We start from the raw sequence: 22,697 nt of genomic DNA, 5'->3' as shown, positions 1-22,697 counted from the left end.
GATAACAATTTGGGTAATGTCTGGTAAGTGCGTCTGAATTTATTCTAAAATTTATCTAAAATATGTAAATAGTTTTTCTCATGAATATACTCATTTTTCCAAAGTTGCCTAGTAGTATTTACGATTTTAATCGAAAAAAAAAACTGTAAGAATAAGTACGTGAATTAAATACAAAAAAAAAAAAAAAAAAAAAAACCTGTAAGAATATACAAATAAGAACCAAAAATTAATTTTTATTTCATTCTATCTATCTATAATAAAAAGGATGTAAATCCTTCTTTTTTATCTACCCATTTCACCTATTCTTTTTTTTTTGTTTTTTTTTTTTTTACTTGCCAACAATGAAATCAATATCTGCTTTGGCGTGGATGCTACCACCTTTTTTCACGTCTTTTTGTTCTTTGTCCGTTCTTGCTGCAACTGCACCAAACTACTGTTCTGGAAATGACTTTGCACCCACACCACAAAACTGCCAAAAATTCAACTTTGACGCCCTCACCGACCTCGGCCTATGTACAGATAGTTCCCTCAAGGCCACGGGTCGATTTAAAGGTGTTGAACTGAGTAACTGTACCACGTAAAGGAGCTTTTTTTTTTTTTTTTTTTTTTTTTTTTTCCCCACTCATGTCTCACCATCCTGATGTGCCCGTCGCATGTATCCTTGCCCTTCATTGGATAGATTCTATGATATCAGTCATTTACCCCATGGACAGATAGATGAACACACAAAGACCATGGCCATTTTAATCACCAATGTGTAAGTTTTGTATTTTTGAGTGGTGGTGGGGGGAGGGGGTTCCTGAAACGAAAATCAACAGAAACTGACAAAGGAAGGGGGATAGGTTTGAAAATGGAAATACCAAGATGGGTTTTGCCGTAAGTGAAAAACTATATCAGAAGGAGTGAAAAAAAACAGGAGGAGGACTCACGAGATCAAGCATGGTTTCATTAGGCTGCAGAAAAATTGGGTGATTGTCGAGGTTATACAAGGTAAAAGAGAAAGAGAAAGAGAAAGAGAAAGAGAAAGCCGCCCGCCGCCCCCACTCCGGATCACTCATCGTTGTTTGTTTGTTTGTAATGGATGGATAGTGGTTATATTGGATTCACCACAGGTACCAATGACGCTTATGCCGTGGTCAAAGAATACGTGCGGCGTCAACCTTTCGCTCCCCTCGCTTACTACTTGAGCGCGCTTGAAAGACTGACGACGTATGGCTTTGGTGATCCCCAGCGAGACGACACGAGCCAGCTCCCACAATTTCCTGAAGCTTGGAGGAATGCAGCGTGTTCGGATCCTGTCTTTATCCAGACGCAACTCGACGTAGGAGAGGCCATGTATTTGCAACCCGCGTTAAGATATGCGGCGAGTGCTGGCGTCACATCCAACCTTGGCAAAGCCATCTTTTACGACACGATTGTTCAACATGGCTGGCAATATGTCGAGCCCTACATTAACCTGCCGCGTCTCTTGGCCCTGACGGGCCCCAAAAGAGCAGGCGAGTCCGAAAAGGACTATTTGACGCGGTTCTTGACCACACGTCGTCAGTTGGTGTGTTGTTATCCGGGTGGTGTCTGGAATGATTCGGCGGATAGAATGCAAGATTGGCAGACCGTGGTGAATCAATGGGAGCAGACCCAGGACTTGAGAAACAGGGTCGTCTTGCCTATTTACGGTGCATCCGTCACCGGCAACGAAGACATTCATGTCGATAGTCAGCGCTGTAGAGGAACAAGAAGGAACAGCCACCCCAGGCTACCCGAGTCTATTTCTGTTTCTCTTCCTACGACGTGCGATCGTAGATAAGCCTTATTGTCTGTAAAATAATTTAGCCCAGGGGAAAAAAAATAGATTTTCTCTTTTTTTTTTTTTTTTTTTTTCTTTTTTTCCTTGTCTCTCTTTTTTGTTTTCAATCTATCTTTTTTTCTGCCCCAAGTGATTATCATTTCTTATGTTGAATACAGAGTCTATGGAGTATCGTTATGTTGGCCATTCCGGCTTGAAAGTGAGCATACTCTCCTTGGGTTCATGGATAACATTTGGTAAAAAAAACACTCCTGATCGTCATCATCATCATGATCACTATAAACAACACATCATAGTGTCATGAATACTCAGCCCTTCTTTATCTATCATATACTACAACCACAACAAAAACAGGAGGACAAATCTCTCCCGGTAATAAAAAAAACGTTCAAGATTACTTTCATGTAAAAAAAAGAAAAAAGGAAAAACGACAAGCAACAAAAGAAAGGGATCACTTATGAGAAACCCCCCCCCATTTTTTTTGATTCCTAAAAGAACAAACAACGGAAATCGTGAAAACTGCTTTGGAAAAGGGCATCAATCATTTTGACGTCGCAGAAAGTCATGCAGGTAAGGGCATGGCGTTTTTTTTTTTTTTTTTTTTTTTTTTTTTTTTTTTTTCTCCCTGTGACGCAAACAAACAAACGAATCACTCACTCTCCTGTCGTCTCAACCTAGGTGGCCAAGCAGAAGTGGATTTAGGACTGGCGTTAAGAAGTCAAAAGGGGCTTCGAAGAAGTGATTTTGTAGTGTCTACCAAAGTGTTTTGGGGAGGCAAAGGTCCGAATGATCGAGGATTATCCAGAAAACATGTGTTTGAAGGCACGGTCGCCTGTTTACAACGATTACAATTAGATTATGTCGATATCCTTTATGCTCAACGACCTGGTAAGAAGGAAAAAAAAAAAAAAAAAAAAAAAAAGCAAGAGACATCCCTCTAAAACCAAAACACAGATCCCGATACGCCAATGGAAGAAGTGGTTCGCGCCTTTAACTGGTGCATCGATAAAGGGATGGCCCTTTACTGGGGCACAAGCGAATGGCCCGCTTACCTTATTACAGAAGCCATGAACGTGGCTGAACGTCTGCATCTCATTGCGCCCATCACAGAATCCCCTCAATACAATATGCTGAACCGAGAACGTGTGGAGAAAGAATACTGTCCGCTCTTTAAGCAATACAAACTTGGCATTTGCACATGGTCTCCCTTGGCGTCAGGACTCCTCACTGGCAAATACAACGACGGTACCATTCCGCCTTATACGCGTTTCGCTATCCAGGACCATCCAGTCATCAATCGACTGCGTTGTGGCCTTTTCAGTGAGGAAGGAAGGCGCAAGTTGGAAAAGATCAAGCGTGTCTGTCAGATAGCAAAGACATTGCACGTCACTCCCGCTCAGTTGGGCATTGCTTGGTGTTTGAAGAATCCAAACGTGACCTCTGTCATCATCGGTGCATCGACACCCGCACAAGCCAAAGAAAATATTCAAGCTCTCAATGTGAGGCATTTGTTGACGGACGACGTCATGTTGGAATTAGATACGGTAATTTATCCTAAAAGGAAAAGAGGGTTGAACGGGGGGTGGGGGGCAACGGATAAACCCTCAACATACCGGATGGACGAATGAGTTTTGAGAAATGTGGCGCGTGGGAGGGGAGGGGAGGGATTGAGTGGTGAGCAGAAGAAACCTATACAAAAGAGAGACAAGAGAGAAAGTGGACAATGGAATAAGAGAGGAGGATCTTTATCTTTTTTTTTTTTTTTTTCATTTGTTTCTGATCCCGGATAAACCCCAAACTAAACCCTTCCCCCTTTATGATAGTTACTGGCGAATAAACCTGATCCTGTGTTTGACTTTAGGAAATCATAGTCCCATCCATCCAAGAAGAAAACGAGAGTTGGGGGATAGTGCCATCCTTCAACACAAAAATTCATGTATATACATTGTATATATATATATATATATATATATATATACCTTGTATTGATTCAAACCTAAAATCAATAAAAAAAACCAACCCCCGCCTTTTCATCAAAAAAGAAGCATCTTGCAAGATGTTGACATTTTTTTAATTCTTTATAGAAATCATGTTAACTGAAATGAATGGGAGTACTATCATGGATATGAAATGGATCATAAGGAGGTAATTGAATTTGAGGTGGTATTGAATGGGGTAGGGATAAAGGGGAAGTAGTCGTCGTGGTCGCGGAGTGGTGCGGGTGATGTGCGTGGTGTTCCATTTTGGCATGGGCTATTGGTATAGAGGGCGACGATACAGAAGAGGAGCATTCATCCTGACTCTGAGGACGATGCATACGATGACTACTACTTTTACCCAAGGAAGGAAGAGGTATCATGGAAGGTACTGAAGGAGCCACGGGCAATTCTTGTCTACTCTCCTGATAGAGTGGTGTTGTCGGTGTCGTCGTCGTCGTGAACGACTCTTCAAATGATCCTTGTTGCTGAAAGGAATGAGAAGGAGGAAATACAAGTTGTTGACGATGGTAAGGATGATGGGCATGAAGCGAAGGCGGAGGAGAAGGGAGAGGCAACGAGGAGGTAGGTGAAACAACATGATGATAATGCTGGGTAGATGTAGAAGACGTGTTGGAAGAAGGAAGAGGTGGAGGTGGAAGAGACAACGAAGGATGTACATGAGGATGAGAGAGTAATGGCGGTGGTGATGCTGTTGCTGTTGCTGTTGTTGTTGTTGTTGTTGTTGTTGTTGTTGATGATGAGGGTGGTGGTAGTGGTGGTGGTAGTGGTGGTGGTAGTGGTGGCGGTCCACCACAATGAGGAGGAGGTGGATGATTGAAAAAGAAAGCTGCCGCCGCTGCTGCCGCCGCTGCAGCTGCTGCTGCTGTAGCAGCCGTATTAAAATAAAGAGCGGGTTCATCCACAAACAAAGGATAGAGTAAATCATAAATGTTGTATTGGATCGCCAACGTCTTGGCTCTCGCAAAAGTCACCCAAACACCTTTTAAATGCATCGCTCCGACCTTGACAACGACGCGTCCTTTTTCATTCTTGAGTATGCCATCGCGCTTACCCCGTGACATACCTGTCACATTCAGTAGTTTTGTACCATTAATCATATCATTATCTATAAAAAATGAAAAGCATGAGGAATCAGCATGAAAAAAAGCGACTCCCTTTATCATTCTTACCTTGACGTCGAGCAACGCAAATGCCTTTGACATCGACTTGAAAGCATAAAGTGCCTTTATCATCCCACAGAGAGGTAGATATACGTGGTTTTTGTTGTTGTTGTTGTTGTTGTTGCACATGCTGTTGTGAAGGGTGATGGCGTGAAAAGGAAGAAGCATACATGGGAGAGGTGGGTGTGAACAACATCAAAGAAGCAGGGTCTGGTATAGCGGTTGGCATCGTAGGATGTGTCACATGTGTAAAATAGTTGTTGTTGTTGTTGTTGTTGTTGCTGCAACTGCTGCTGTTGCTGTGTTGATGCTGAGGATGAAGAGGGGTCGTGGTAGCTGAGGGTGTGCCTAAAGGAGTACTATGAGAATTCAAGCAAGTCCAGTGATGACTGCTGCTATCATGACTACCACCGCTCGTGGATGAAAGAGGCGTGATGGGCCAGACAGATTCTTGGCTGCTACTAGAGGAAGGGTGATAAGGAGGACGGTGATGTTGTTGAGAGGGTATGATGGTAGCTGGGGGTGTCTCGTGAAGATAAATGTCCAGAGGATGGGGATTCAACTGCAATTGCTTTTCGTTTTGAGACGAAGCCAAGAGAGCAGAAGAAGGTGGAGAATGATAGTACAGTGTCGAGGGATCAGCGGTATAGGTGGTACTGGTAGTCGGGAACATTGGTATTTTTTACAAAGAAAAAAGATTCTAGATATATACAGTGTGGTATGTGGATGACGTGATATATAGAATATATATCTATGTCTATATATATTTATCTATATATAGATAGGTATAGATAGGTATAAACTTTGTAATTACCAAAAAACAAAAAAAAGGAAAAAGGATGAAAATACTAAATAGAACAGATTCTGTAAAAAGGACAGCGTGGATAAGAAAAAAAGAAGCCCTTATTTTATACAAGTAAAAAAAGTGATCAAAAAGAAAAAAAAAAAATTTTTCCTACTATGTTTATTTTCGTCAGTAATGAAAAATAGACTTTTTTATCGTTACGGACTCAAGTAAAGAAGGCGGGTCAAATCTGAACCCCAGAAGTTTTTTTTTTTTTTTTTTTCCCTTTCTTTTTCAAGAGATAAAAAAGCAAAGTTACGCGAAAAAAGGGGCTCCATCTTTTTTTTTTCTTTTCTGGGTAAACTTTTTATCTGGTTTCTTTCTTCTTTTATTACAGGTACAAAGGGGAATTGTACACAGTCCTTTTTGCATGCATTGCATAAGAACTTTATTGTTAGGTAGTACATAAACAAACAAATTGATTTCTGCATTATTTTACGCGTTGGCATCGTTTTTTTATTGCGCATTCTCTTGTGGCCAAAAGTGATTATCCATGGTCTCTTTTTTGTCTGCGATCAGTTTCAGATACACACAAAAGAATACAAAAAGGAAAGCCGGTTTTACTGTAAAAATCACGTATACATACAGTACATCTCTCTTACTACAATCAGCCTTAAAAATGATGGCGGGTAGGAGCATACCAATTTTTTTTTTTTTTTTTTTTTTTTTTTTTGGTGGGTTGTCCATTCTGTTGGTTTACCGACCTATACATGTACACATACACATACCCCTCTTCTCCAACGTCTTTTTCCCTTCTGGGTTTCTTTTTCCTATTAAACGCGTCTTTTGTTGATAACACACTTTTTTACTTTATCGTTACCCAACAGGACAGCAACCTTTTTTTATAATGAAACTGGGGCATCGATCCGAATCAATCATTGCATTCTTAATAGGGTCAAAAATGGTTTCTTTGATTCCATCGACAGAAGGAGAGAAAGAGAGCAAACACACAATAAGAGAAACGCAAAGGGCGGGAGGGAAAAAAAAAAAAAAAAAAAAAAAAACTTACGTACTGAAGAGGCCCCGCGGGAGGGTGGGAAGCTCATTGAATATCTTTGTCCAGAATAAGCTTGAAACACTTTTTTTTTTTTTTTTATTTTCAATCCCACCCAAGAAATTACGAAAAAAAAGTAATTCATTATTAAGAAACTTTTTTTCTTTTTTTGTATTTCTCTACGTACACATTCAAAAAATGGATTGAAACCTTTCCAAGCTTCCTGACATTTATCATTCATCTCATCTCATCTCAATTCTGCTTTTTTTTTTTTTTCCAAGTAAGCAACTGCAAGTTTCGGGAAAAAAAAAAAGGGGCCATGAGACTGACGTTTATAAGGTACACATCAGCATCATCAGATCCAAACCAAGTTCCCCTGTTCTATCTTTAGGATGCTCCTCCAGGAAAGAGGAAAAAAAAATAAAAAAAAAAGTCATTATCAAGGGAATACGTCTTTCTTTGCTGCACAGATAGGCTCTCCACATCTATGTTATATGTGCCTGAACAGACATTCTCCTTTTTAAGGAAATCAACGTGATCACCGTTGTCCTGTCGTGTTGAGTAAAATGACGGTTGTTACTGCAACTAGGTTCATAGACAGAGGAGGAGTTGAAGCAGTGATAAGAGCCATCGTCTTTATATAGGTTTATATTTGCTCAGAAAAAGAAAAAACCTTGTTGCTACTTTTTTAGTAAATTCTCTTGAAAGTCCCCTTTTATTGTTGATTCCATTAAACCATAAATGCTTGTAAGTCAATGAAAAAAAAAAAAAAAAAAAAAAAAAAAAAAAAAAGTCTGATTTGCATCCGTTTCTATGAGAAAGTAAGGTTCATCGATTTTTCTGTGAATGTGTAAACGAAACAAAGCCAGAAATTATCTTTTTTTTTTTTTAAGCTATGTCAAAAGGGAAAAAACCAGCAGGTGATTTTTTATTTGCGTCAAGACAACTTTTTGTCATGTCGTATCAGATGACACAACATCGATCGTTTCTCGATTCTTTTCTTAATATGAAAGAGAGTCTAAGGATGGTTGTTTGCCGTACCACGTCACGAAACAGATGACAACAGTACCATCATCAGCCAAAAAAAAAAATAAAAAAAAAAAAATCAAATTTAAACATGAATTAGGTTGTAATATGTCTCTAAGATTAGAATAGACACGCTTATACCCACTTTCTTTCATGTTTTCATAGCATCACACGGACCATTTTTTCGAAAAAAGAAAAGAAAAACGTGTATTGCTTACCATTGTTTGTTTGTTGGCATTGTAGCTAAACACATGTCCTTTTTCAAAAAATTCATGCAAGAGTTATTCAGTGTGCAGACAATGGGGGATCATCCTCTTTGTCCATTGTAGGGTTACCCACCCACACAACAATAAAATAAACACAGGTCAAGCAAAAATCACCGGTGCTCGGTGAGGAAGGAGGTCGTAGGTTGTTTCAATTGTCGGTTATCAGAAGGAACAAAAATAAAATGAAATGCATAATACCCTTGTTTCTCTTTTTTTCCTTTTTTTAAAGCTAGACACAATTTCGATCGTAAAAAAAGACAAAACAGTAGAGATCGAATGAGAGCGGATTTTCGCACTTTACAGAAACTGGCATTCAATCACTTGCTGCAGCCGTTGGGACTATTTTTAGCTTTTCTTTTCTTTTTTTTTTTTTTTTTTTTTTTTTTTTTTTTTTTTTTTTTAAACAAGACGACCCACTTTGAAAAGATGAGATGGTATTAATGAATTGACATAAATTGGCTTTATATATTTCTCTTTAATGAAAAATGGTTTGGTTCAAAATTCAATCAATCTCTTATCTATACTATTGACCCGTAAAAAACGGACCCCTTTTTCCACTGCAACATGCTGTAGGTTACGAAACGTGCAGTTTTAAAAGCAAGTTTATATAATAAGGTTTTGCGTAATTTGATGATCGATGGTGTGATTGAAAAGAAACCCAGCTCGTCTTTTTAGCTTTGTGGTAATAAAAAAAAAAAAAGGGGTAATCGGGCTATGAAAAGGCTGAACGGAGGGGATACCGGAACCTGTTCCGCACTTGGATTCCGGAAAACAAGTCTCTTTTGAACTTCCTTTTGGTTCAAATCATTTCTTTTCATTTATAAAAGATCGCTACAGAACTTCATTTATTATATCATTAATAACGTCCATTAGCACTCTCCCTTTTGCTTGAAGAGTGATAATATATTCTCATTTATCAAGCGATTCTTAAAATAAAAAATGAACAACTATTAGAGATCCCATCCGTTTTATTTAATATAAAAAGGAATACAATATTAAAAAATTCTTTAATAGATAATAGTCGTTGTCTCTTTTGTTTTTTTTTTGTTTTTTTTTTTTCTTTTTTTTTTTTTTCGGTTCAATTTCTTCAATTTCTTTCCTCCACTCCACTCTCTTCATGCCAGTGCCTACTTCTTCTGTCACTATGGATACCAAACATTGCATTGATGTGGCTATTGAGAAAGCCAACATGGCCGTTCAATACGATGCCGCCAATGACATCCCTTCCGCCATTGCCGCTTATACTGAAGCCGTCCAATATTTATTCAACGCATTACAGCAACAACAACAACAAAAAGAAGCATCTCGTCATGATGGAGGAGGAGCGACCGATCCACACGATATCGACGGCTTAATGTCTATCTGCCATATTTATATGGAACGTATCGATTGCTTGTCCCATTTAAAAGCCGTCCTTCCTCAAAAACAACAAGCCACCGTTATTGCTTCCGGAAATGACTGTACCAACCACCACCATAAATCAAAATTCAATAGTGTCTTTATGAACATTTTTCATAAAAAGACCATCAAAAAGAAAAAGTCGCTCCATGTCCATCCTCCACAGCATCCCTCTCATTCTCCTACGACGACGTCTCTGCCACATCTGAAAACATCCACAAGTACACCTCTTCCTACTACTACTACGACGACGACGACGGCTGCAGTTTCCATGACGGCTACCCATCCACCCTATGATACACCATCCGAGAGTCGCAAGCAAACACGCTCCTTTTCAGAAAACCTCCATCAATATCTCGGTAAAGCGCTCTCTTTTCCTGGCCATTCTTCTTTCTCTCCCTCTTGTCCTGTTTCTACCACCGCCACCACCACCACCACCAACGCCTCTGCTTCTACTATTTATTACTGTCAACAACAACAACAAAAGCAATTCGATCATTATAAAAGAAATAGCTATCCAGAAAGTCTTTCTTCGACTCTCTCTACCTCCTCCTCTTCCTTGAAGAGCAGTCGCAGTAGTCGTAGTAGTAGTAGTAGTCGTCGTAGTATCAGCAGTAGTCATACGAATACAAACACCACGACCCTGGCCACGCAACCACCTTGCCAAAAACAGTACAACATGAACCGTGACAGTTACGTGGACCACGACCCACTTTCGCCCTCCTCTTCTTTTTTTTATCTAGATAATACCAGCAGTCATGATCATCCTACGCATATACCCTATCAACACCTACTCAAAAGCGGTGGTGGTGGTGCTTCCGTCATCCCTCATTGTCATTATCCTGCCTCGACGGGTTCCATGACCATGATAGATCCAAACATCATTTTAAATTATCCCGAAGCCAAAGTACTCTAAAAACATTAAACATCAGAAAATAAAAATTTCCCTTTTTGGGAATCCTTTTTGCTTTTTTTTTAAAACCGATAACCTGCATTCTGTAAAATAAACTTTAATGGATCATTGTCTCTTTTATGAAAAAAAAAAAAAAAAAAAAATTAAAAAAGAAACCATTCCATCGCCTTGTCCCATGATTCTCTTTTGTAGATGGAGGAGTTTTCTCTTTTTCTTTATGCATTCTGCGGTGTTTCAAGTATAAACTGGGTAAAGCTCAGACATGCACGGACCTTCTTTTTTTGTGTTTCCTTTAACCATTAAAATAACTTTTTAAATTTGAATAGTGTCTTTCACTTTTATCGTAGATCTGAAATAAAAAAAGGTGATTTTTTAATTTTTTAATAAATGATGGGAGCGAAGGATGAGAAAAAAAAAAAAAAAAAAAAAGAAAAGTTCATTTTTAATGAATGGGTTATTCTGTTGATTGGTTTTACAAACGAAGGGGAAAAAATCGCGTGAGATTCTCCAAGTATGCCAAATTTGTATTCCCTCTTCATGTTTGTGGGGTCTTGTAAAAGAGGGAGAAACGGAACCGGTCCGTGCACTCTCAAGAAAAAAAGCCCACTTCCCCCCCCCAACCAACCAACCAACCATCCCATCCCACCTTTATCCTTTCTTTTTATCTGAAAGAGACGCGTTCCTTTTTTCATCTAGCATGAGAAAATAAAAAAGTGTTCAACTGACAACAAAAGGAGGCAAGTTGGGTGAAAGCAAAGATATACATTTCGCGTCTCGGAAAAAAAAAAAAAAGAAAAAACCGCCCGCTTGCTGGAACAGTCACGTTTTCGCCCGGAATATCACTTCCGTTTTTTAACCACAAGGAGGGATTGACCGGACGAAGGAGAACCTCGTCAGTGTCTTGGCTGACAAGACCCGATCGATAGACAAACGCTATCCAGAAAGTGAGTTGCTTTTCTTTATTCTATTCCGAAAAATGAACGGTTGCATTAGTGTTGGGAATATTCGAGACCTCTGAAAAAAAAAAAAAAAAAAAAAGCCGTGCCTGAAAGATTTAACCAATAAAAAGATGGCATTATTTTATTATTATTTTCAAATAGCAGGAAAAAAAAAAATCAAAAAAAAAATCTATTCATCATCGTGAGAAAGGCGGGGGCGCAAGTTAAAAAAGCAATCTAAGAGTTTTCAGAGAGAGGGGGGGAGGGAAGAGAGTCTTTTAGAAACAAAGTCATCTTACAACAATGTCTCTCCTAAACAGCAACGAGCCAAAGAACAACCCACTTGAATGGTCTGAAAGACAGATTGTGTGTCTTCTAATGCAGGGTTGACTTCCATAATATCGGCTGCGACAAGACAGCCGGTTTCCGCCAACGCTTCACAGATATAATGTCCTTCACGGAACGTCAATCCTCCTCTGACGGGTGTACCTGTACTAGGAGCTACGGAAGGATCAAGGGCATCCACATCAAACGACAAATGAAGAGGACGGTCTCGGTTGGGATTGACGTAATTGAGTGCCATCTCCACGACCTGACCAATGCCATACTTATCGACATGATGCATGGAAAAGGCCTTGATGTTGTGCTCACGGAGAATCTTTTTTTCGGGCGCGTCAATATCGCGAAGACCAATGTAGACGAGACGATCGGTTCTGAGTAACGGTTTGACCCAGCTAAATTGAGGATGGCCCGTAGCAATACCCGTCAAAAAGCTCACAGGAACGCCGTGGATATTGCCGGAAGGAGTGGATTGAGGTGTATTAATATCCTATGTTGGGAAAGAGAGAGAGTGAGAAATTGTGTGTGTGTGTGTGTGTGTGTGTGTGTGTGTGTCAGTTTGCCTGACGGAGGAGGAATAGAACCACCTCCCCCCCCCCTCCTTCTCCTGCACACTTACCGCATGGGCATCCACCCAAATAAGACGAGCGTCTGGATAGGCTCCCAACACGCCAGAGACGGTACTTAATCCTACAGAATGATCGCCACCCAATGTCAATACAAATTTACCCTCCTGAGCACTCTTCAGAATCTGCTCAGACACATGCTTGGTTACTGCTGAAACATAAGCGGGCTGCTTCAAGTGGGCGACTGGATCCTTGTCTTCTTCAGCGGATACTGTACGGAAAGCATCAGGATTTTCTTGTAATTTCGCATTCGCCTCATACTCTACTTGATAACCCATCTCTTGTAATTGTTCAATGAGTCCAAACTCAACCAGACGAGCAGGTCCTTGCTCAACTCCCGTATGTGGCTGTCCTCCATTGAAAGGAACACCAATGACAGACACTTGGTTTGTTTTCAAAAATTTGTGCATATGTGTCATGACGAAACGACGAAAAAAAAAAAGATTAAAATTGGAGAGAGAGAGAGAAAACAGAAAAACAAAAAACAAAAAAAAAAAAAAAAATCAGGTTTTTTTCTTGTATTTCACACATGTTATTTATGATGGATTTTGAGACAGTTAATCTACTATGGAAGGGGAAACGGTGAGAATAAAGCGTGGGAATCTCGAGTTTTTTTTTTAGTTGGTTTTGTTATGTCCTTTTCCCCCCCCCCTCCCCCAACCTCGCTAGGAAGCGATGGACAACATTTTTCTCTTTTATGATTGTCTTTTTAGATACAATCCAACCAAAACAAGGATGAGAGCAAGTGCTTTGATTGGCTTGTTGTACTTTTTCAAAGCAACCAAGAAAGCAGGCTTGACCAACACCATACGCAAAAGGTTATATTTGCGTTGGTTGTAAGGAGGATAACGAATACTCATGACACTCTCCATCGTTTGCTTCTTGATCAGCATGGATCTTTCGTGCGTAAAGGTAGCATAGGATTTCGCTCCATGATAATTGCCCATACCAGAATGACCTACGCCACCAAAGGGAATGCCGTATTCTGCCTGATGCATCAAACAATCATTGACACAAACACCACCGGAAGGCGTATTCTTTAAAACTAATAGATTACATCAATGGCGATCACTCAGTAAAAAGGTGTCGCTATCAGGGTGTCACTTTTTTTTTTTTTTTTCCCTTACTTTTTTCTGCTAACTGTGGTTTTTTAGTAAAGATATAAAGCGCCAAGGGAGGTTCTCGCTTTCGGATAACACCCATGGCTTCTTCTACATCCTCGTTGTACGTAATGACGGGTAAAATAGGACCAAAGATTTCATCCCCCATCAACACAGGGTCGTCCGGACGGACATGCGTGATCAGCGTAGGAGCAATATAACGATCCGCTCGGTCCATGTGACCCCCCACGGCAATATCACCGCTCTGGCGATGTTGAAGTAGGTTGGCTAAACGGTCGAAATGACGTTCATTGACAATACGAGCATACGAGTCGGTCTTTTGAGGATCGTTTTTATACCAGTCGTGCAATGTCTTTTTGAAAGCAGAGACAAATTCTGACAAACGGGAGGCTGGACAAAGGACGTAATCCACTGCAATACAAATCTGTCCAGCATTGTATAGTTTACCAAATGCAATACGATTGGCCGTAAGTTGCATATTGGCATCGGGTAAAATGACAGCCGGTCTAAAAAGAGAAAAACCGCGTTAAGTGATGATATCCTTTTCAACCTGGACCGTTCACTATCTGGATACTTTACGATTTACCACCCAATTCTAAGGTCACGGGTGTCAAGTGTTGAGCGGCGGCCGTCATGACAATCTTGGCCACGTTGGAGTTACCCGTGTAAAAGATGTGGTCAAACTTTTCCTTCAAGAGTGCTGTTGTTTCCTCGACACCGCCATTGACAAGACGGTAACAGCTCGTGTCCATGTATTTGGGGAAAAGTTCCGTGATGACAGCTGCTGTATGGGGTGACACTTCCGACAGCTACAAAAAGAAAAAAAAATAAAAATAATACAAGACAAGGGTTGTTGATGAACAAAGTAAGCCCGAGATGCAGCAGCTTGAGTTTTTTATTTACCTTGAGAATGACGGCATTACCAGCTGCAATCGCCCCGGCAAAAGGCACTAAAGAGAGCTAGGATAATAAAAGGGCGTAAGAGACACTGCAAAACTACCTGTGTTTTTTTTTTTTTCTGTATCTGTGTGTGTATATCCTTACTTGAACAGGATAATTCCAACTGCCTAAAATCAGCACAACACCCAAAGGATCTCTTCTAATGACCACTTTTTCCATCTTGTTCAAACCCGATCGAGGCTTGACCTTGATATCTTTTGCTAAATCGTCCAATTGCTATCAACATGAAAGAGGAGTGGTCAACCACTTTTCACATGTTTCTCTTTGTATAGGTCGTGTTTATTGAATTTAGGGTTTACGTCAAGGAAATAGAGACATTCGTCCAATACAGGCGCAATGTCACCACTCATGGCTTCATTCAAAGGCTTGTTCATATCTTTTTTCATGGCGTCACATAGTTTCTTTTCATTCTCACTGATCATGTCATAAAGTCGTTGAAGCTGGTACTTTCGCCAATACATATCGCGAGGTTTACCCATATGAAAGACTTGACGGACATGACTGACATTGTCTTGAATGGAATCGAGACTGGTGTAATTCAGCAAGGAAGTCATTGTGTTTGGTACAGTCTGAGTGATGAATTAAAAACAAGATAAAGAAATAAAAAAAAGAAAAGAGTGGAAGGGAAACAAGGTAAATTACATGCAATAAAATAAAAAAATTGTGGGGTAAAAAAAAAAATTGAACGTGCAAAAACAAGAATGAAAAATGAAAAAAAAAAAAAGGGCTACAAAAAATTTAAAAGCGCTAAATTGGGCAAATAAAAGCTTACTTGAACACAGCCCTCATTTACTATTTTCCAATCACTGGTACCTTAAACACATGCTTTTTCTAAAAAATTTTAAACGCCTCTTTGTATTCGTTTTTAGCATGTGAAAAAAAATGAAAAAGGTTTATTCAAAGGAAGGCTACTTCCATGGACAGTGAGTAATTACGTAAGCAGTGTCCTTGCTATGTTCAATCATGCTGTTGATGTTGCTGTTGCTGTTGTTGTTGTCGCATTAAAAAGGCTTGTCTTAAAATGGCATTGTTACTTTCATAGTCATGGCGCTGTTGTTGCTCGTAGTAAGCATGATCTTCGTCCATAAGCATATCTTCTTGTGGTTGCATGCAAGCTGTATCAGTATGTTCCCACCAACTTTCTCTTGTTTCTGGATCGCCATGTCTAGCCACATGAACATTGTATAAAAAGTGATTCACCGATCGATAATAATTCTCTTGGGGATGGGTATCTTTCTTGGCTATGTCAGTACGATGATCGATAGGTGATGACTGTTCCGATGCATAGGAGGTGGACCTTGTGGAGATGGAGAGGGATTTGATGACCTTGTTTTCTATTGGATGTGGATGATGGAGTAAATGAGACGTGACATAAGGTGGTGGTGATTGCTGTTGTGGAGGGTATAAAGTAGTATTCGCATGCCATCTACAGTAAAAAGAAAACGGGAGCCCATTAGACGATGATGAAGGGTCGATCTTGCCAACAAGACCATGGCCAATAAAGTTAGAAAAAACCTTATCCACTTACGGCTGCGGTACAGCGGGTGGTGGTGAAGGTGTTGTGGACTCTTCTTCCGCTGACGGTTGCTGAAAAGGTTTATATTTCTTTAAAGCTCTTTCAAGTGACTCGGTAGACCTGGATCGTTTCATTATCATAGGCTTCATCATGGAGGAAGGTGGAGGGTTATGGTATGAATACTTCATAACTTTTTTATCTTTCAAGTCATTGATCCTGCGTAAAATAGAGAAAAGGAATGTACGCTAAAGTGGCTGGTGATAGAGTAATGAAGAGTCAGTAGTAAGGGTATCTCGCTGTAAATGGGTGAATGGGTGAAAAAAGAGAAAGAGCGCCTGCTCGGGATCTCCCCCATCCAAAGGGGAGGGAAGTTGTGTTTGCCCAAAAGAGGACAAAATTTGCATGAAAAAAGAGTGACTGGTAAAAACCAAAAAGAAAAACACACGACTCTCCGACTTTTATGTCACTTTTTGGCATCCATCCGCTTCCCCCCATTTTTGATTTTTTTTTTTTTTTTCATTTGAATGCTTCTTTCTCGTCTTTATCAAACACGTTCCATTTTAAATAAAACAAAGATGCTTGTAAAGCCTGTACCCTGTCTTGATGACAAGTAGAGTCAATAAAAAAAAAAAAAAAAAGATGTTTCATGGGATAAAACATAAACATGAACTGACGAGCACGTAATTTATGCAAACAACAACAACAAAAATAGCTATTCTTATTTGATTTTGGATGAAGAGTCCAAAAAAGGTATTTCCTACTCGCCCCCACATGGCCTTGTTAGCAAAAAATGACTGATGATGATGATGATTGTCTATCGATAGCTGCTGTTGTCGATCCTGTGGAGCCCGACAAAGTACTGAAGGCTTTAGAAGAGTATTCTGATTATCAATTATCCATGTAACGAAAGCAAATGAATTGGCACGGTAGAGAACGAGAGAGAGAACGGACACGGGGTTAACGAGATTTCTCTTTTTATAAAAAAAGGATTTTGACAACCCATCATCATTGGGATCACGCAGGAGGTAATCCTAAGCTCCTCAAACATCCTCGTTACACACGCATTCCATGCTACGGTGGATCGGACCGCGTAGACAGCGTCACTCATATTGTCAAGCACAACGAGGACATTTCTCTCGGCTCGCTCACCATCAAAGCGCTAGGAACAGCTGGCCATACCATGGACCACATCTGCTACTATATCGCTCAGCCCGAGCCCTCCGTCTTTACCGGTGATTGTCTTTTCAGCAGTGGTTGCGGTCGCTTTTTCGAAGGTGCGCCCAAAGACATGTACGCTGCCTTGTCTGTCTTGAGCGACTTGCCCGACAAGACCAAAGTTTACTTTGGTCATGAATACACAGTGAGTAATTTGCGATTTGCCCTGACCGTCGAACCCCACAATCAAGACATGCAAGAAAAGAGGGCCTGGGCAAATTCCGTCGGTTGCACCACTCCCTCCACCATGGAAAACGAAAAACGAACCAATCCATTCCTCAGAGTCCATCTACCAGAAGTGGCTCAACGGATCGTCAAGGATCCTGAGAGTGCCAAAATTGAAGATATTCTCGGTCAATTGAGACGAATGAAGGATGACTTTTAGTTGGATCATTTTTTTGTTCAACGAATAAAAAAACATTATTTCTTTTTTTTTTTTTTTATTGAGCTTTGTTGTTTTCTATTAAAAATGCCATGTTATGTGTTGTATAAGTAAACTGAATGATAAATAAAGAAATTCAATGCCAGGATGTATTAGGTTGTTGTTTGGTTTTTGGTTTTTTTTTTTGGTCTCTCAGGCTCTATGGATGCTGAAATAGTGGGGGGGGGGGTGGGGGTTAATAAATAAATGATCTTTTTCAGTTGCTATCTATGTATTATATATGTATATATATATTGAGGACAAGACAAGAGAGACAGAGAGAGAATGGCTTAATCTTTGCTCTTCACCATAGAACGTGTTTCTTCCGACAAAGAGGGCAGCGTGGTGTTCATACTTTTCTTGAACGATGAGGACAGCTTTGCTTTCTTTACTTTGGCTTTCGAGGAGGAAGAGGAAGAGGAAGAGGAGGAGGGGAGAGAAGATGTGGGAGATCGAGGTGATGATAAAGCAGAAGATGAACAAGAAGAAGGCCGTTTCTTATCGGACACATCTTGGTCCGTGGACATCTTTCTTCTTCTCTTTTTGCCTGTGGTTGTTTGGTTGGAGCTAGGGAGAAGATCATCTTCGGTTTTAATGCCAGCAGAAGCCATTTCTTTCTGTTGTCGTTGTCGTTGTTGTTGTTGTTGTTGTTGTTGTTGTTGCTGTTGAAATAAGGCGGCTGTTGGCGTTTCAGGTGAGTACCAAGAAGAAGGCGTACTTGATCCAGCACTTAAATCTTGTTGTTGTTGATAGTGATGGTTAGCCGTCACTGTATCAAGAGTGGAGAGAGGGGTCATTGCAGTAGGCATGGCAAGAGATGGAGAAGAGTTACTGTTCGTTGCCGCTGTAGCAGTACTGTAATAAGCAGAAGCCCCAGCCGTATAATAGGATGAAGTGGTAGCAGCAGCAGCAGCAGCAGCAGCGGCGGCGGCGGCGGCGGCGGCTTCATTAGCAGCAGTGACTTGATTTAGTTTGTCGTAGAGAGAACTGCCAGCTTCGTCGTGTGGAGGAGCAACAGAAGTATGATATAAATAAGAAGCAGAGTGATGACTGGATAGACTACTAATACTATGTCTATTATGATGGGGTGGACGAGAGGCTTGTGACGGATGCGGATGGTAATACTCTTGATAATAAAAGTTAGGGTGGGTACTCTCTTCTGCCGATTCACGGGCGATGTGAGTCGTATAGGATCGATGGAGAGTAGGGCTATGGCTGTGGTGAGAATCTATAAGAGTAGCAATGATCAGCAAAAAAGAAAAATTTCTTGCGTCCCCGTAAAATACACAAACAAAAAAAATAAAAATAAAAATAAGGTTCTACTCACCTTGAAGAGAATGATCTTCATTGAACGGATGGTTGATGTTGCTTAAATTATATGCATAATGACTATTGTTGTTGTAAGAAGTAGCCGTTTTATTATTCTCATAGCCACCATTCGCGTCTGTTGCTATAGTTTGGTGCTGTTGAAGTTGATGAGGAGGAGGGGGAAGAGGAGCAGGATAGTGGTTGGAAGAAGAGGTTGCCGAGGACAGAGAGGCGGATCTGAAAAGTAGATCATTTGTTCTATCGTTTTTAGCGTTTTGATGATCCATAATAGAGGCTAATAAACTGGAAGCTGTAGGAATCGTACTGTTCTCATCTTCATTCATATCAGCAGCAGCAGCAGCAGTAGCAGCAGCAACCGTCGGTGAGTTACTACTTTCAGGATCGTTGTTGTTGAGCGTCGTATTTTGGCACATATAAACACTGGGATCTTCGGTAAAAAGAGGATACAAAATATCCATGATTTTGAACTTGATAGCCAACTCTCTGGCACGAAGAAAAGGTATCCAGACACCTTTCAAATGCATGGCGCCCACTTTCACAACAACACGGCCTTTTTCATTCTTGAGTATGCCATCACGTTTACCCCGTGACATACCAACCACGTTGAGTAATTTAGTACCGTTAATCATATCATTATCTGAAAAGAAAAAAAAAAAAAAAAAAAAAAAAAAAAGAACTTTGGTAGGTTAATAAAAAGGGTAACAAAGTGGGGGAATATAAAATTTAAGGAGAGATGATCATTTAATACATATGTACGTATAAGTATGTACCTTGACGACGGGCTACGCAAATGCCTTTCGCATCCACTTGATAACAGACGGTGCCTTCATCCTCCCAAATATTGGTCGTCAACTTTGGACGCGGTGCATTGGTAGTGGACATTAACATGTGGTGAAAAGCAGTATGATGGTTGGAAGTAGGTGTGCCTGGTGTAGCAGGCGTAGTATAATGATAAAAGCTGTGGAGGGGTTGATAAGGAGGATGTTGTTGTTGTTGTTGTTGTTGCTGATAGTGAATCAATGGAGAATGCTGATGTTGATGGTGGTGATGATGATGATGGTTGGACCACATAGCACTGTTAGAAGCGGATGAAGAGTAAGCGTCGGGTGTTGCTGTACGCTGTCCTTGCTGATAATCGCTTATCTGAGGAATAGGAAGAGGTCTTTCAAAAACATTGTCATAACTGTTGTTATGCGTCGTTGCTGCAGTCGCTGTGGTAGAGTAGCTGTCAACAGCTGACGTTGCTGCTGCAGTGTTGACTTGAGGCAAATAACTATAAGGTGGGCTTTGATAGAGTCCTTCCATGATCGATGTATGAGACAGTTGTCAATTTTAAAATTTTCGCGGAAAAAAAAAAAAGACAAAATGCTTTATTGATGGCACTAAATAAACTAACGCGAGAACAAAAAAGTAGATGAACAAACTAGAAAAAAGAAAGAACAAAGTCCATAAAGTCTCTTTTTTTCTTTTTTATATACAAACTTTTTTTTTCATTATCTCTCAAGTGGCGGATTTCTGGTCACGATGAAGAATCAAGGGGCTATGGATCACAAGAGCGACCAGTAGAACAGAAAAAAAAAAGGCTCATGTTCGAAGAAAAACACAAAAAAAAAAAAAAAAAAAAAAAAAAAAAAACTGTTTATATTTTGTTTTGTTAGCAATATAGTTTTTGACCTGCATTTCACGGGTGAATGGAAAATCATAATCTTAATACAAAATGTACAGTTCGACTGAGGAGCAGTGAGTTGTTTTTCTTCCTCACAAACAGGGAACGTACCCTTCATCTGCTCAACCCACATCTACCATTTCAATACTGTAAAGTCAATATGTACACTCATGACTGCTACAGAACTGCACTTAGAGATGACTTAGGGACGCTGCTGAGAGCGAGACAGACAGGATCTTCACGCCCCGCCCTTTTTTCCTTATTTCTTTTCGTCTCCTCCCGCCCCTTTCCTATCTGGCCTATTATCATCATCCCTTTTTTCTATAAGAAAAAAAAAGCAAAAAGAAAAATATCGGTTTGGCTCGCTTAAAATAAAAGAATTTTTCCTATTTGAAAATACGAGGCAAAAAAGAGATTCTCATCAGAAAGACAGTTTTCCTTGTTTCCCTATACATCACGAAAATGTCTAGGGCGCAATCAACAATGAACACGACGCTGACGTTGTGTCCATTGTCTGTGGTGAACTGTCAACATATCACCTATAAAGTGCTTCAGAGCCGTGTTTAACGTTGACTCTAGCACAAAAGGGTGCTTCTTGTTCTTGAGTCGTACGAAAGAAGCATTGAAAAGTTGAGTAGCATTCACTTCCAAACAAACGGCAACTTTCGCAGAGCCAAACCTTAAGGTGAGACTCGTGTACCCAATCCCCTTTTCTAATCTCTTTCTCCGGATTTTCTGTGTGTGTGTGTGTCTTCTCTGAAGAAAGCCAACCTTTTTTTTTTTTTCTTTTCGATACAATATAAACATCATCCCTAGACTTAACCCCTCAATATATCCAAATCTGTTAGTCCAAAAAGCCGTTCATCCAACAGAGAGCTCACCTGACTTCTCTGACTTGGCTCTCACTCATTGAAGACCACCCCTCCTCCTCACCCCTCCCTCCCTTCTTTGTTCGCCTTCTGTTCTCTCTTTGTCGTCGTGGTCTGCTCAATAAGTCGCATAAAAGACATAGACTACTGTATAGGCTGTTTTCAATGATGGTATGAATACAAACAGAGTGCTCCCATGCTGTATACGTCATTTACCAATAACTTTCCCCCCCAAAAAAAGAAGTGATACGCAATGATGGACCACAAGAACATAAAAGAATGCTACACAATAGAAACCAACGCTTCCCAAAAGTAAGAGAACAAAGAAATTCCATATTTCAGTCATTTGCACGACAAACAAAATTTTTGCTGGTCAAATCATGGCAGGTCATCCGAGGCAGTCAATGATGCTACACGAAATAAAAAAAAAAAAAAAAAAAAAAAAAAAAAAAAAAAAAGAAAAGTGTTTCGGTGACTAGCTATGAGTATCATTCACCTATACACAAAAACAACAACAAATAATAACAAATAGAGAGCATTCTTCATTCTAAGAGAGTCCTTCCTATCTCTTTTTTGTTGAAATTGCTGTTACCAGAAACTTTACGTCAACATGGTGCTTGAAAAGAGAAAACAGAGCTACTTACATGTCAAGCGGAAAGAGAATAGGCGGGCGTTGTTAATGCACGTTTTTGATTCGATGACGCGGTTCAAAGAGGAGGTGGAAGCACATAAAGCACTCTTTTCTTTTGATGCAAAGACGATCAGCGCAACTCTTTCTGCTAAAAATAGAATACGAGTGCATAAATCAAATAGCATTACTTTTTAAAGGAAAATTGTTTGGTCATGTGTATTTACAAAGATCAATACTACTATCGTCTTTCGCTGAACTGACAGTCAGCAAGCCTTGTTCTACCTCAAAAGACTTCTTTTTTAAAAAAAAACACTTGGTTTCGGCATGTATTCAACTCTAAACCGGTTGGAGAAAGAGGGAAATGTAAACATCAAGGACATGGTATATATCTTAGTTTGACTCAAAAGCAGAACCTTGTACCAAGTGAAAATGTTGACGGATGCAAGTAGGCGTATCCATTCTCAATCAAATACAATGCAAAAGGATTTTGAAAGTGTGTTATCCATTGCTATGTGTACTCATAAAAATCTCATTTTACTCTTTACAATGGGTTTCCTCCTTTGGTTCTGGCAATCTTTGTCGTACATGAATAATATTTACTGCCGTTCACACCGTAGCTTTGTTCTGTTCTGTCCTGTATTAGCACTCTAATTTTGGCGTT

The 22,697-nt window shown here is 40.1% G+C and overlaps 10 protein-coding genes across 10 annotated transcripts; 4 read left to right on the top strand and 6 right to left on the bottom strand.

Moving 5' to 3' along the window:
- Positions 1-593: 593 nt before the first annotated feature.
- On the top strand, positions 594-1,877 carry BDF20DRAFT_867545 (lysozyme-like domain-containing protein; the record flags this gene model as incomplete). Its single annotated transcript, XM_053080901.1, has 1 exon — positions 594-1,877. A coding segment is annotated over exon 1 (719 nt), but the record flags the coding sequence as incomplete, so codon positions are not given.
- A 9-nt stretch (positions 1,878-1,886) lies between these two features.
- Positions 1,887-3,765, top strand: BDF20DRAFT_867541 (voltage-dependent potassium channel, beta subunit). Its single transcript, XM_053080900.1, has 6 exons — positions 1,887-2,040; positions 2,159-2,176; positions 2,300-2,374; positions 2,483-2,692; positions 2,759-3,348; positions 3,628-3,765. Exons 1-6 carry the CDS (start codon positions 1,950-1,952, stop codon positions 3,673-3,675), a joined length of 1,032 nt encoding a protein of 343 aa, XP_052936027.1. The 5' UTR covers positions 1,887-1,949; the 3' UTR covers positions 3,676-3,765.
- BDF20DRAFT_867539 (uncharacterized protein) lies at positions 3,753-4,537 on the bottom strand. The gene has a single exon (XM_053080899.1). It carries the CDS (start codon positions 4,460-4,462, stop codon positions 4,160-4,162), a length of 303 nt encoding a protein of 100 aa, XP_052936026.1. The 5' UTR covers positions 4,463-4,537; the 3' UTR covers positions 3,753-4,159.
- A 148-nt stretch (positions 4,538-4,685) lies between these two features.
- Positions 4,686-5,067, bottom strand: BDF20DRAFT_787739 (transcription regulator HTH, apses-type DNA-binding domain-containing protein; the record flags this gene model as incomplete). Its single annotated transcript, XM_053076132.1, has 2 exons — positions 4,686-4,909; positions 4,974-5,067. Coding segments are annotated over 2 exons (318 nt in total), but the record flags the coding sequence as incomplete, so codon positions are not given.
- A 4,059-nt stretch (positions 5,068-9,126) lies between these two features.
- Positions 9,127-10,512, top strand: BDF20DRAFT_478713 (uncharacterized protein). Its single transcript, XM_053075545.1, has one exon. The coding sequence runs from the start codon at positions 9,212-9,214 to the stop codon at positions 10,406-10,408; it is 1,197 nt and encodes a 398-aa protein (XP_052936024.1). The 5' UTR covers positions 9,127-9,211; the 3' UTR covers positions 10,409-10,512.
- A 1,033-nt stretch (positions 10,513-11,545) lies between these two features.
- On the bottom strand, positions 11,546-12,774 carry BDF20DRAFT_867529 (arginase). The gene is made up of 2 exons (XM_053080898.1): positions 12,302-12,774; positions 11,546-12,172 (listed from the first exon to the last, which is right to left on the bottom strand). The coding sequence occupies exons 1-2, from the start codon at positions 12,725-12,727 to the stop codon at positions 11,639-11,641; spliced, it is 960 nt and encodes a 319-aa protein (XP_052936023.1). The 5' UTR covers positions 12,728-12,774; the 3' UTR covers positions 11,546-11,638.
- A 229-nt stretch (positions 12,775-13,003) lies between these two features.
- On the bottom strand, positions 13,004-15,109 carry BDF20DRAFT_994300 (Aldehyde/histidinol dehydrogenase; the record flags this gene model as incomplete). The annotated part of the gene is made up of 7 exons (XM_053085396.1): positions 14,689-15,109; positions 14,474-14,605; positions 14,333-14,389; positions 14,009-14,238; positions 13,436-13,935; positions 13,258-13,353; positions 13,004-13,236 (listed from the first exon to the last, which is right to left on the bottom strand). The coding sequence occupies exons 1-7, from the start codon at positions 14,941-14,943 to the stop codon at positions 13,004-13,006; spliced, it is 1,503 nt and encodes a 500-aa protein (XP_052936022.1). The 5' UTR covers positions 14,944-15,109.
- A 196-nt stretch (positions 15,110-15,305) lies between these two features.
- Positions 15,306-16,380, bottom strand: BDF20DRAFT_867526 (uncharacterized protein). The gene is made up of 2 exons (XM_053080897.1): positions 15,918-16,380; positions 15,306-15,815 (listed from the first exon to the last, which is right to left on the bottom strand). Exons 1-2 carry the CDS (start codon positions 16,091-16,093, stop codon positions 15,347-15,349), a joined length of 645 nt encoding a protein of 214 aa, XP_052936021.1. The 5' UTR covers positions 16,094-16,380; the 3' UTR covers positions 15,306-15,346.
- A 33-nt stretch (positions 16,381-16,413) lies between these two features.
- On the top strand, positions 16,414-17,539 carry BDF20DRAFT_867521 (hydroxyacylglutathione hydrolase). Its single transcript, XM_053080896.1, has 4 exons — positions 16,414-16,515; positions 16,618-16,655; positions 16,730-16,805; positions 16,893-17,539. The coding sequence occupies exons 1-4, from the start codon at positions 16,430-16,432 to the stop codon at positions 17,503-17,505; spliced, it is 813 nt and encodes a 270-aa protein (XP_052936020.1). The 5' UTR covers positions 16,414-16,429; the 3' UTR covers positions 17,506-17,539.
- Positions 17,540-17,831: 292 nt separating this feature from the next.
- Positions 17,832-20,175, bottom strand: BDF20DRAFT_835136 (uncharacterized protein; the record flags this gene model as incomplete). The annotated part of the gene is made up of 3 exons (XM_053078815.1): positions 17,832-18,769; positions 18,869-19,507; positions 19,641-20,175. The coding sequence occupies 3 exons, from the start codon at positions 20,173-20,175 to the stop codon at positions 17,832-17,834; spliced, it is 2,112 nt and encodes a 703-aa protein (XP_052936019.1).
- Positions 20,176-22,697: the final 2,522 nt, after the last annotated feature.

This window comes from Mycotypha africana (assembly GCF_025528875.1).
Source record: "Mycotypha africana strain NRRL 2978 chromosome Unknown BDF20scaffold_5, whole genome shotgun sequence".
Classification (NCBI taxonomy): domain Eukaryota; kingdom Fungi; phylum Mucoromycota; class Mucoromycetes; order Mucorales; family Mycotyphaceae; genus Mycotypha; species Mycotypha africana.
Note: the sequence above shows the minus strand (reverse complement) of the source record. Positions and strands in the feature narration are given on the sequence as shown.